General features: G+C 49.4%; 1 protein-coding gene across 1 annotated transcript; it reads right to left on the reverse strand.

Moving 5' to 3' along the window:
- Positions 1-1,747: 1,747 nt before the first annotated feature.
- Positions 1,748-12,190, reverse strand: LOC121058600 (transmembrane protein 45B-like). The gene is made up of 6 exons (XM_040534381.1): positions 12,127-12,190; positions 5,657-5,858; positions 5,085-5,297; positions 4,034-4,218; positions 2,991-3,136; positions 1,748-2,448 (listed from the first exon to the last, which is right to left on the reverse strand). Exons 2-6 carry the CDS (start codon positions 5,838-5,840, stop codon positions 2,331-2,333), a joined length of 846 nt encoding a protein of 281 aa, XP_040390315.1. The 5' UTR covers positions 5,841-5,858; positions 12,127-12,190; the 3' UTR covers positions 1,748-2,330.
- Positions 12,191-13,461: the final 1,271 nt, after the last annotated feature.

Below are 13,461 nucleotides of genomic sequence, written 5' to 3' on the forward strand. Positions count from 1 at the left end.
GGTTGCACTTCACTATATAATAAGCCATCTCTGGACCACTTACTGTGCCCTGGGCACCCAGCAACCTTCATGCCCTTCTTTGGGTACCGAAGCTATTTACAAACATGTTTTTTAGCCAAAACACAAATTGTTAATTCTCACCCAAAAACAAGTTCCTCAAAAAGCAACCACCACCTGTATTTTCTTCTAACTTAATCACAGGCTGTATCTCTCCTCCTTTGCTGACCTTCATACCTTGGAAAAGAACGTGCTCCAGAGAAGGAAAACAAATTAGCAAGCACTATACTGACAGTCCTAGGATGTTTGTAGGACCAGGAGTTAATGAGGCAGACAGAAGCTATTCCAGACTCTCGGTGCTACAGAGGGGAAAAGTGTTTTGTGGCCACATGGTGACAAGGGGACAAGAAAATGCTGGAGGAGATCTCAGAAGGAAAGGAGACTGCAACTTGATTAAGAGCAACAAACAGAGCTGTGAAGAATTCAATAAACCCATTCCCACCTTCATGCTCGAAAGTAACGAGTGCTTTGAAAAAAAAAAAAAAACAAGGTCAGCTTTCAGCTGCATCCCCTCTGATGGAAATAACCTCTGGCTTTTGGGGATGGCAAGGAGGAGAGTGCCTGCAAGGTGAGGGTGACCTCGGCCAGCCTGGAGCAGCTTCTGCACGCCCAGCACCAGCTCTGCCACCTGATGCTGCCCTCATGTGGCTATTTAATGGGAAGAATGATTTTTTTTTGTCTTTTTTTTTTTTTTTAAAGAAAATAATTCAGAGCACCACTCTTTTTTTTCTGCTGTTCAATTAAGGTTGTTTTCTGTCCTGGAGCACTCTAGGTGCTCAGTTTGTCATGCTGCAAATAAGGCTTCCTCAGTGCACTAGGAGTCAGCAGCTGCAAAATGCTCTCCCTGGGTCACGTCTCATCAGAGCAGCAAGAGGAATTGCCACAGTTTAGAAAAAAAAATATTCCAATCACCTCTTAGCAGAATAAGTATCTGCAAAGTGCTTGTTGTCTTCATCAGTTACAATTCATGAGACTTAATTGCATGGTGTTTATCAGATGGATTTACAGTGGCAGATTACTCTGCCGCTTAATTCCCTTTGCACTGACCCTATTGGCACCTCCTGATATCCAACGCTGCAAAATAAACCTGCTCCAAAGTGGTGGAAATGCAGGGAAGCTGGCATTCCAGGAAAGCTAGTCTTTACAGCACTGCTATAAAGCAATAAAAGCCTGACTGCAGACCCCTTTGTCTGCAACACCCTCTGTGCACAAGAGGAAAGGGGCTGGGGCCTGCGGGCAGAGGGGCAGCTGCTTTTTGGATCAGTCACGTGTAGGAGCACAAACCCTGCTGCCATCCCCCCAACACTGAGAAGACTTCAGTGCAGAGCATCCTCCTGGCCCGAGGGTTTGAGACCCGAACAGCTGTAACTCAGATTGTGCTGGTGTTTATTTTATAGATATTTCTTAATCTCTATACTCACTACTGGCACATCTTCCTCTTATTTAGGAAGTGATGTTTTTGTAAGTAATTATCTGGCAAAGGCAGGCTGAAAATGAAGTGTGCCTGTTTCATCTCACTTTCCCAGCCGAGGGGGTTTTGTTCAGTGGAAAAGTGGGATGTCTCATGAATCCCGGCTGCTCAGCCATGTGTCTTGCAGGCCTCCAGGCTTTGCAGGTCTGAGAGCTGGATTTGTCTAAGCCATTATTGCACACTCTATAACTTATAAGACTTAAACTTAAGGATATCAGCTCAACAAGGGTTTTTAATTCACATTTATTCACTCTTTAAGACTTTAAGTGAATATAAAACTATTTAAAACATGTCTTTAGTTCAAAGCTTTGGTAATAAATTTTGTATTGTGTTCAATCAAGCTGTGATGTTGCAAATTTGACATAATCCCACATCCAGCACTCCTTTGCTCTTCCTTCTTGGGATGACATTTTGTTGCCGAGGTGTTGGAAGACCTGACCCCAGCCTGGACCTTCCCTGCCTTCAGTTGCAGCAGGTCAGGCCGGCAGGGGCTTGGAAGAGTCACCTGGCCAAAGGGTGCCATCCTTCACTACGGAGACACACATGGGAACCCACAGGACAAAACGATCTCATAATGTTGAATTTCTGCACTTCATTTTGTAGCTAAAAGTCACTGTGGACAGTGATGGTGATATTTGGGTACAGGCTGGGACAGCTACCACCCATGCACACAAGGGGCTTCCCAAGAGCAGAATGGTGGCACCTCTCCACTCTCTCCAAATATAAATATTTCATTAGATTTTGTTTTTTTCTTCTGAAAAACTGATTCTTCACATATTAGGAGAAGGAGACTGCACCATCCTCACTCTTCATCTGATCCGTTTAAGAAAGCAGCCTGGGAGCTCGTGTCACACTTTTGCTTCCGGACTCCGAGACCGATGTAGGGCTCGCCGCTGCCTCTCCTGCACCTCTGGATACAGCTGGAACACACGAGCGAGAAATCACCATTAGCCAAACTCCAAAGTGCTCAGGGCAGCAAAGTGCACTTGTAAGAGCACACAGAGGGAGAGAAACTGTTGTAGAGGTCCTAAAAGCTGTTTTTCTTTTCTGCACCACTAATAACTTAATGAGTGTCAAATGCTTGGAAATCCTTGCAAGAGAAAGGACAAAGATGGGCCAAGTGTCGGGCATCCTGGTAATGATTTGATTTCTCTATTGAATTAAAAGCTGTCTTTCAGTTGTCAGTGCAGAGCAGAAGCAGTGCATGGCTCGCAGGAGCAGCTCGGGAGCTCGCTTATTTGCTTTCTCCGTCTGTAATGCCCGTGCCTCTTGCTGCCCCTATTTTGCATTCTGTGCACTCATCAAAACAAAACACACGCTTGTCGCCATGCTCTAAAGCTTGCAGGAGCCACAGGATGCTTATTCACCTGTGACTTTGTACTCCAGGACAGGCTGCTCGTTGCACATCCCTCTCCTGACGTCCCCATCCCCGCTCCTGCCCAGCCCTGAGCCCCAGCCGTACCAGTACGCGACAGTGTAGTTTATGGCCAGGATGACCACAGCGGCTGCCCAGTGCCAGAAGAAGCACATGGTGAGGAACATGATGTTGTCGTGGTCTCTCTCATCCCACATGGGACCTCCCCACGGCTGGAACAGCACGACCCCGATCTGGGTGGAAGAAGCAGTTCATTAACATGGGGAAAAATTGATGTCCTGAGGCTCTGCACCATATTTCTGCCCGTCCTTGAAGCTCAGCCTGGTTATGAGATTGGTGCATGACCCCAGGCTGGTCTGAAAATAGGGTTATGGCTTTTAACCTCACGGAGATGCTCTGGAGGCAAACTGGGCTTGAGAAGATTCTGCAGGAGTTTTGTAGCCACACCAAGCAAGCCTGCACCTTCAGCCTCCCTTCTTCTGCACAAAATCTGAATACGTTTATCCATCTGCGTCACAGACTCCTAGCCACCCTTTAAAAATTCCAAATTCAGTGTTTTACAAGCTCAGCACAGTTTTTTAACCTCTGGATGAAAGGTGGTTTGAGTCAGTGAAGCAGCCCTGGGAATGAGCCAGAGGAGGAGAGCTCACACTTATTTTGGCAATTTAGTTCTGGGACTGGTTATCTCTACCTGATTTCTCTGCTTCTCCAGCTCCTACCAAGGCAATCAGGTGGCCTAATTTTTACTCAGCCGTTTGATTGCTTGGTGAGGATTGCGTCTTTCCACTAAAACAGAGGGAGTGCTGCCGGGTGCATTAGACACATTAAGCAATTAGTACTTGGTTGTTAGGTACTGCAAAATGTTGCTTGCTGACTGTGAGCACTTGCCTCTTCTCTTTCCCCCAGAGAAGCAATAAGCCGAGACAAACAGCTATTTCAGCTAGAGCAGCCGTCAGAGATGACCTGTGCTGAGTAAATTCTCATTCTGGGTTATGATCTATTTATGAAGTGAGCCTTGCAAAATTATTCTTCAGAGACACGTGATTGATACATGATGTACAGCTGCTTTTCCTCTCTGCCATTGCTCTCCTACCTTGGTGCTCGGCTCCGCAAGAGAAGCCAGAACTGACCTGCCAGAACCACGTTCCCTGGATGATGGTGACACCAGCTCTGAACATCTCCAGGACAATGTTGTCACAGAGGAAGACCTCCAGCATGGTGCTGCAGGCCCCTGAAAATATGGCGATGAGCAGGAGGGAATGGATATGCTGATCGAGCATGGGGCGGTGAAGGACGTGGTAATAGAAGAGACAACCTGCCAAAATACGTATCCCACTTAGAGCAGCATTTAGCACAATGACCGAGACCACAGAGCCCTGGTAGAGTAAATCTTGTCACACCTAGATTTCAGTGAGCTTTATCAGATGGGAAATGTGAGCAATTAGTAAGCTTGAAGGATGAGGAAGTGAAATCATTTCTTAATGTCACATGGAAATGCGTGGCAGGCCACAGACAGCACCCAGGCCCCCTCCAAGATCTATTTCCTTTTCTTACATGCCAAACTTTTCCCGTTGAACCGTCTGTGCTGCTACTTCAAAGACCACTGGGACAAGGGAAAAGAAAATATCAGGAGACATGCCTTGGTTAAGGGGTTTTCAATAAAAGCAAGGACTTCATTTCCTAGTGTCTTCTTCCTGCCCTGTGTGAGCCAAGAGGTCTGAAATCCTGGCTCACAACTTGCAAGACAGTCTGAAGATAAAATGATATTCATGATGTGCTGAAGCCAGAATAAGTCACTTGAATTTGCCACGTGCAGTGCAAGCAGATGAGAATGACGATGCCTGCAGCACAATTAATGGCTCTCGGGGGAATGCAGGGCACACAAACAGCTCTGTGGATGTCAGATAGATGCTGCATCCACCAGCCATTCATCATAACAAGGGAACTCAGCCTTCTGCTTTGTACCGCTCTCACCCCAGAAACCCCAAACCAGGCAAAGCCAGGACCTATTGATGCCTGTGTTTCCCATCCTGCTACAGACAATCCTTCGATAATATATCAGACCTAAAATGTGTCCTGCCTGGGGGTGTCCAGAGCAATATCTCAGTCTGGGAAATTTTGGTCCCACTCTGACTTGCCCTCCAAGACCTCTCCCCAAATTCAGTGCCATCTGCTACCGACCTTCGACGAACACAGCCACAGAGAGCATGAGGCGGTCCAGACCCCGCGGCACCACGTGGGAGAGGTAGGTGAGGACGTCCACCGCCCCGGAGAGTCCGTAGAAGAGGTACATGGTGGTGTGCTGCCAGTTCATCAGCTTCACCCAGTCGCGTTTCTCCCCGCTGTAGAGGTACATGTGCGGACCGTCCGGGACAAACTGCTCTGCCAGCATCCCTGCTCAGACACGCAAGATCACACCACTGTGTTTCTGATGATTAATGCCACACATTGCTGCAGGGGCTTTCTGAAGGCAAGAGCTGAAGATTTGGGGGTAGGGAGAAAGGACTGGATATAAAAATCAGGACTGCCTGGATTAATGGTAGCTCGTCCTTGGGAAGCAGTGTGAGATTTGTTGGTTTTTTTTTTTTTTTTTTTTTTTTTGCATCAAACTCTGTTAGAGACCAAGACCAGATGAGCATTAAGAAGATGTGTCTTTCCACATCTGGGCCAGTCTCTCTGGAGCAAGGGCTCCAGCATAGCCATCACTACAGGCTGGCAAGCTACCAACACAGCTACTCCGATATAACCCTTACCTATTAGAGCAAAGACGATTTTGACTGCTCCTTCGATGGCATCCACACGCTGGAAGCAGTAATTCCTTTGGGACTTCTTGCTTGCTTTCTGGCTGAGATGCCTCAGTGGGTATTTCACAGACCACCAGAGCCCAAAGAGCAGGAAGAAACTGCCTGGAAGCGCATGACCCTTGAAGTTTGCCATCCTGACAACGTCCTCCAACTAAAAGGCAAAGAAATACAATGTCATTACACAAATCATACCAGTATTTGATGTAACACTATGGAAAAAAATGGAGGATTTTTGCCCTTTGCCTTTTGGAGAGGACTGGAAGAGACAGAGCCCAGACTCATTTAGCAGAGCCCTGTGTCTGCTGTAATCTGGCATCCCAGCAGCCTGAATCTTGCAGCCCCCAGAGAGCCCAAAGTGGGCTTCATCCCTCCCAGCAGCAGCTCCTGCTTTTCCTAACCCTCAGACGGTTTGAGCAAGAGCATCATCCCCTGCAGACCTGGACAGGGTCAGGTTTGTGGGACCATGCAGGAGAGAGAACACACGGGGAAAGCTGTAGCTGGGGGCAAGGGAACCACCAGTGGGATTGTTCAGCTCTTACAGAAGAACTTGAACAGCCACAGGACCAGTGTGCTCTAAGCAAAAATGTTTAAAATTCCTGGAATTGTTTCAGCCCAAAAGCATTTATTTCATGAAGCCGAAGGATTTTGTTAAAAACAACTTCAGAAATGCTCCCAAACCCCAAACAACTTTCTCTCTGCATCACTGCTTCCTCCTAGAGCATCGCCAAACCGGGTTTTGCAGTGGGGATCCCACCCAAGCTGCTCAGCACCTTTGCTCGAGCCTCTGCACCCGCTGGTGCTGGCACACATGTGCAGGGGTTGCAGGAGAGCTGGGGGATCCGTCTCCTAGGAGAACTGCAGCAATTAAAACTCAGCCAGCTCCTGTTTACCATTTGCTGCTTTGCTTAATTAGGTGCAGAAACGATTAGCTCTTTGATGTGGGCTTGAGCATATGTTCAGGGGCCTGCCTTGGCGCGGCTATAGGTCAGTTGTGTTGGGCTGGTCAATTAGGAGTTTTTAATTGATAGCAAAGGCTGTGCTGGTGGTGCTGAGCAGCTCCTCCTCTGCTCGGTAGTGCTCCCACCCGTGCTGAGCTACAGCAACACCAGCTTGCTCATGGCACAGATGCAATCCATCGGAACAGCGAAGGGCTGCGTACTTTGGTGCTGAACCTGCCCATACACCCACCACCTTGGTTTGCTTTCCCCAGCTGCATTTGGGCTTCAGTCCCCACCTGTCGGTATGATAAAGCAAAACACACCCTTCTCCTGCTGTTTCCTGCTGTAAAGGACAATTTGGGGATGAGGTTGAAAACAGCTTGCTGCTGTTGGCCTTTGAGAGGTGCAAGTTGTTGCTTAGGCTTTATCAACCCCTATTTTGGGGTCAGTTTGTCCTGAAGACACTGTGTCGCTCCGTTGAGCCCAAGCCGCTGGGTCCTGGCCATGTGCAGATAGCATCTCCTGCAGGCAGCTGTCCTGGGGCAGGAAAATCCGCCAGGCTGGGTCAGACCTGCTGCTGCCAGGTGAGAGCTGCTTTAACCAAAGCAGCTGATGCACCACCTCGAGGCAAGCAAACGTCGCCTTCTGGCACAAACACCACCCCAGTGCATGCAGCTGCCTGCACAACCATGACTGCACCTTGTGCCAAGCTGGTGCCACGGTCCTGCCTTCACCAAATGCCTATAACCTTTTCCTGCAAAAAAAATGGGGGGACTTAATGCTTGGGTGGAAATACTGTGCATGAAAACATGATTTCCTACTGCATTTGAGAACAGCTTTGCAGGCAGCTTTTAGGAGCACTGCAAGGCTCTGCCTTATTTCATGACTTAAAAGCAAGGATTTATTGACAATGGGCGCATTGGGTAATTAAACATGAAATCAAAGCAAGGCGCTGTTTACCAGCACTGCTGGCACAGTCCAGTAGGTTAATACAATAGCCTCTTTAGTCCTTTGAAGGAGACGACCACGGAATCAGAACAGCTACCTGTATCCCTGTGACAAAGGGAGCAATATGCCTGAGCTGGGGAGATGGCTGAACAGTCTGTATTTTCTGGGTGAGCAGCGAGCCACATCACATACATGCAAAGGTATTATATCAGAATAATATAACTAAACCCCTAACATAACTAAACCCCTAGCAGAATACCATGACAAGACAGTCCTGCAGCAGTACTGCATTAATGCTATAATTACCATGTTATAATGCTACCCTATATGTCAAATATTTAACTCCACGAACCAGCTCCAGCAGTTATATTTTAAAGGTCAGTGTTTAATAGGACCTGAGGGTTTCCCACATGAGCCCAATGCAGTCAGAATGTGATTACCTAAAGGATATAGCGATCAGTCAAAGCAGGGAAACTTAAAGGTTACTTTTAGATGTTAAACACACAACCCGTTTGTAGGATGAAGAAAAGCACGAGAACAACCCAACAGCTCAGATTTCAACCCCAAGCACCCCAGAGCAAGCGGCTCCTGTTTATCCATGCAGCCCCAAATGCAGCGAGGCTGTGCCTGTGGTACCCCACGTTAGGGAAAAATCAAAAAGCTGAAGACGCAGCTGGTGCCGGGGTTGGTACCAGCAACTGCTGCCACAGGGCATCGCTGTGAGGCGTGACTTTGCCATGTTTCCTACTCATCTGGTCTGTGCACTCGATAGCGCACCCGTCTCCCTGCTCCCATGTAATTAATGCTCTTTGCCCCACTGCCTGTTTATTACAATGCCGTGCACCAAGCTGGCTTAATGATTTACTCTTTCATCTGCTCTTATCACCTCCCAAAGGAGTTGGTTTCTTTTTGTTTTAGAGCTAATGCACCTAATCACCCAGGAAGGCATCTGGTGCAGTCTGGAGGATGGTGAGGAGCCGGGGCAGACTTTTGTCTCCTCTTTCCACCTCCCTGTGACAGCCCCAGACAGTCTCTTTTCAGCCAGCCCCAGGGCCTCTAGAGTTTGCCTTGTTTGCTCTAACATTTTGAGTGTGCCTCTCCTCTCCTCTCCTCTCCTCTCCTCTCCTCTCCTCTCCTCTCCTCTCCTCTCCTCTCCTCTCCTCTCCTCTCCTCTCCTCTCCTCTCCTCTCCCTCCTCTCCTCTCCTCTCCTCTCCTCTCCTCTCCTCTCCCTTCCCTTCCCTTCCCTTCCCTTCCCTTCCCTTCCCTTCCCTTCCCTTCCCTTCCCTTCCCTTCCCTTCCCTTCCCTTCCCTTCCCTTCCCTTCCCTTCCCTTCCCTTCCCTTCCCTTTCCTTGTTGTTGTTTTGCAAAGGTTTTATTAGTGCATTGATAACGACTTGCTCAGGGCACTGCTTCCATGTCCCCAGCTTGGAAATTATGGTCTGAAGTTCGCGATTGGAAACAGCTCATAGCCATCACCCGTGCAATTAACTCTGCCCTTCAACCTCCACAAATCAGACAGTTCAGAGCCAGCAGAGCTGTTTGGCTCTCTGGGGGACCTGCTGCGTGGCTTTCAGGGTGTGTTCGTGTGACAGTGGCATTCCCGGGGGAAACGCTGACTCAGTAAAGAAGAGAAATGTCCTCGCTCGCAAAAAGGCTGAGCTCAGTCTGGATCCCAGCTGGGAAATGCCACTGAGGTGCATGTCTGGAAGTAATGCAGCTATTTCTGACCCTCTCGATGTGGTTTTGGCCTCCCTGTGCTGAATCTGAGAGTGCGGGAGGGCATCAAGCCCAGACCTAGAGACCAACAGCAGCTGAAGTGCTTTGGCCAAAAAAAAACCTCCGTCAGCCCAGTTCCCACCCCCACGTTCTCCCTGTGCATCACATTGGTTTGTGTTGGATTCAACATAACCCCACAGCCTGATCTACTAGAAAAAAAAAAAGAAAAGAAAAGAAAAAAAAAAAAAACAGAAAAAAAAAAAAAGGCTGGGAGGGAAAGAAATGGTCCAGCAATGAGGTGCCTGGAGAAGCAGCCGTGGCAGTGATATAGCTATACCACTGCAGACAGAAAAATTGCAAAGATGACACCCAGGAGACGTCAGGTGTATGGACAAATGGCAGTTCCCCTATCTCGTGTCCCGGCCACCCGCTGTCCGTGCTCTGCCCCGTGCCGTTACCAGCTCAGTCCTGTTTCTCTGTACAGACTCAGGGGCACTTCTAATGAGAGCAGTACTTCCATTAGCTCCCCTAGGAGCTGGATCCCTAATGCATTAATGTCAGCCTGAAACCCCACTCTGAACCATTTCATCCCATTATCACCAGGTTTTCTTGTATTTCTGCCTCCATCCACACTGGGCAGTGTTGGTGACACTGAACAATCATATTATTTGTTACTAATACTCCCAAGCCTGGCTGCATCTGCAAAACCAAGAAAGCAACTTTTCTGCCTATAAAAGATAGTTTGGGGGTTTTGTCTTACGTTACAAATCATCAGCGACATTGGAACCTGCTGGGCCCAATTGTGGGGGAATAGCTGAAGGACCTTCCATTGCTGGAGCTTGTACAGAAGGAGTGGATGGAGGCATGAGATAGATTGAGTGCATCCTAACACACAGGCTTGCCATTAGGTTTGCAGTGGGAAAATTAAACCTGGAAGTTCAAACTGATGAAAGCTTCCAGCGTGGTCTGTGTAATAGACAAAACAGACTTTAATGAAAAGAGACACTGGGGGCGAGAGACCGAAAGGAGAGGAGGTTTTTTTGCTCCCTGCTGCCACCCTGCCTCTGCTGGCCTTCTGCTGTGCCACTGTTTCATTTGGTTGTGCTCGATTTTACCCCACCAGAGCGGCTGTGGTGAGGGACGTGAGCCCAGGACCCCAGAGTGGCGACCGCCCTCCAGCTCAGCTACAGCCCAGCGGAGAAAGCTGAGCAATAAAACAAATTACCCGAAGCCTTCTTAATTACACAGGCTCAGAGCAGGTGCTTTGTCATCTTTTGCTTCTCTTTACTGCGTGCATTTGCTTATTTGTGGTTTTAAGGAAACAGGGTCTGACTTTAAAAATGATCTCTTTTGGGAAATGCGTGTTACCATCCTAAAAGCCATTTTTCTTGGCCTCTGCGTTAGAGATTAAAGTGCTTTCTGAAGGTGGAGGTTGCCATAGGACTCGCCTTGCCAAGGTCTCGCCTGCTCCGTGATGCACGGTGATGAAATCGCCCTGACTCCGCGAGCCCCTATTACCTCATGGGTACCAGCACACAGCCGTGACCCCAAACTGGCATTGCTGCCACCAGAAACGCCGCAAAGTCCTTATTTTCTGAAGACGAGACAATTGCACATCCTAAAATTGTCCCAAAGCTGGCACTTGCTGCAATCTCTTTAACAACTAATCTGTGGCTGCTCCCTGCTCCTCATCCTCTGTCCTTCCTCCCCTGCCATTTATCGGGGGGAGCCCAGCACTAACGAGCATCCCTTGCCCAGGGGAAGGAGCCCCCTTGCCTTGCCTGGTCTCCCTAGGGGATATTTTGGGCAGGCCCACCATATGACACAGGCTGAGTGCTGCCTTTGACAACCCTCAAGCAAAAAGCTTTCCCCAAAAAAACTATTAAAGAGACCGTTTCAGTTTCAATATATTCAAGGCACAGCCAATTAATCACCTTAAACACTCTCACCTCCGCTTGCTGCACGGTGGCGGTGTGCCTCGGTTTATTGGATACCTGCGGCTGCCTGACTTAAAGCTCTGGAACTGCCCTGCTCACACCAAAACATTGTTAGATTTGGTGACGTGCTGGTAGGAAGAAGGAAGAAACCTCCTGCAGCAGTGTCCTCCTGAGGGAGGCACCGGCTGTGGAGAAGGGCAGTTCCCGGACTCATTTCCTCCTCACCTGCCCCGTTTTCAGGTACTAAAAGAGACTGTTCAGGGCAGTACTGCAGGGAGAGGAGGGTGGGGGAAGACTTTCTGCTTCAGCACACGTAGGGCGATTTCGGTCCAGCTCTTGGACAGGGCCTTTGTGTTTCATTTGGCTGGGAGCAGAGCAAGCAGCTGGGGAGGGCTTCTCGCAGGCAGTCCAGCGAGGTACACGGGGGGCTCGTGGGGACCCCCTGGCTGCCCCTGTCTCACCTCTGCTGCCTTTAGCCCCCTGTATCATGTTCAATTTCCAACTTTCTCCCCAGACAGTGCTGCTGCCACCTCCCACCGCCCAGCAGAGGCAGCAGCAAGTCCCTGCCTCCCCCACCCCACTGCACCCCGTTACACCAGGACACCCCATTGTGCAGAGCCCCCCCTCCACGTCACTCACCCGAGGGGAGCGGGTCCAGCCTCACCCACCCCAACCCCTCACCTCCCTCCTCATGGCTTTGGTCCAGACACCGAATTTGGGGGTCCCGCACCCTGCCCCACCCGGGAACCCAATCCACGGGGCTTCCCAGCCACCCGACATGAGGCCCCATTCCAAAAAGGAGACAGGGTGTATTTGCCCACCCCATCTCCCACCGCATTTTCCCACACGAAGCCCCTTCCCGCGGCCGCCCCTCGGTACCTGCCCGGCCGCTCCAGCCGCACCTGCGCCCAGGTGAGCTGCGCTCCACCCCGTGGCCCTGCCCGTGCCTCGCCCCGCTGGCTCCACGCTCCAGCTGAAATCTTTAACCCCAAATCCCTATTTCTTTACTCATCGCAAGTGTCAAATATCCTTCTCCAGACCCTCCCCCTGCATCGCTCTCCTTGTGCAGGGTGCATGGGGCATCACCCCCTCCCGCCCCATCCCTCCCCCCTTCACCCTTTGCAGCCCCCAAAATGCTGGGACATTGAAGGGGGACCCACCAAACAGCTTCACTGCTTCTGTGTACTTCATTTTCCCTGCGTCCCAGGTTGTGATAGATGCTCCTCCAGGGATCCGCGATCATAACCCATATTTCAACTCCGAACGCAATTTTCTGACCAGACCTCCTATAAAATGTAGTTTATTCTTAATAATACTTTCCACTTTCATCTCCAGCCCTGCAAGTGCTTTACAAATGTTAAATAATTAACCCCCACGACACCCTTGGGAGAGAGGTAAGCATTATTATCGCTATTTGTAACAGAAGCACTGACAGAGCCTTCTGTGCTATAGCCTCGCCAGCCCTTGGTTTAACTCACTTTTATGGAGCAGCACAGGTACTTACATCACCGGCAGCAAATACACCTGCCGCAGGGAATTTGTAGTGAGAAAGCCGAGTCTTACTGTCTGGGCACATTTTTAAATATATCCACTGCATTTCATAAATGACTTCGCAGTTAGAAGCACTGTCTAGCTATCCCCTGGCACTTTTTTTTTTTTTTTTTTCAAGTGGGGCATTTATTAAAACCAAATCTATTCGCTCACCCCATCTTCTGCTGTTGTTCAAACAGGTGTCTTCTTGTAAAAATAACGCCCCGTTAATTCATCTGCGCTCCCCTCTTCTAGAGGTGCGTGCTGCTGGAGTCGGGGGAGGAAGAAAGCACCCTGCAGGCGTCCTCTCCCTGTTGATTTTATCAGCTTCTCGTCCTGACAGCTGCTGCGGCATTGGGGTTGGACGCCCGAGCTGTGCATGTTCGTTCAGGTGGGCGACTCACATTTTCCATAGAGAAAAACCAAGCTGCAGGCATTTCTCTGCTCCAGCTACGTAGCTCCTCCATTAATTTTTTTTCATGGATGCCCTAGGAACCTGCTGCCATTTTAACTCCGGTCCTGTGAGCCTGGAATAAATCAGAATAAAATGGGTTAAGGATCAGGACCCTTTTACATCATCTCTGCAGCAGACACATGGTGGGGTCTTTAGGTTTATCCTCAAAGCCCTGCACCTGAAAGGGAGGCTGAGCAACAAATGAGAGGAAAATGAGTGTGATGTGGAGG

Source organism: Cygnus olor, chromosome 22 (genome assembly GCF_009769625.2).
Source record: "Cygnus olor isolate bCygOlo1 chromosome 22, bCygOlo1.pri.v2, whole genome shotgun sequence".
Classification (NCBI taxonomy): domain Eukaryota; kingdom Metazoa; phylum Chordata; class Aves; order Anseriformes; family Anatidae; genus Cygnus; species Cygnus olor.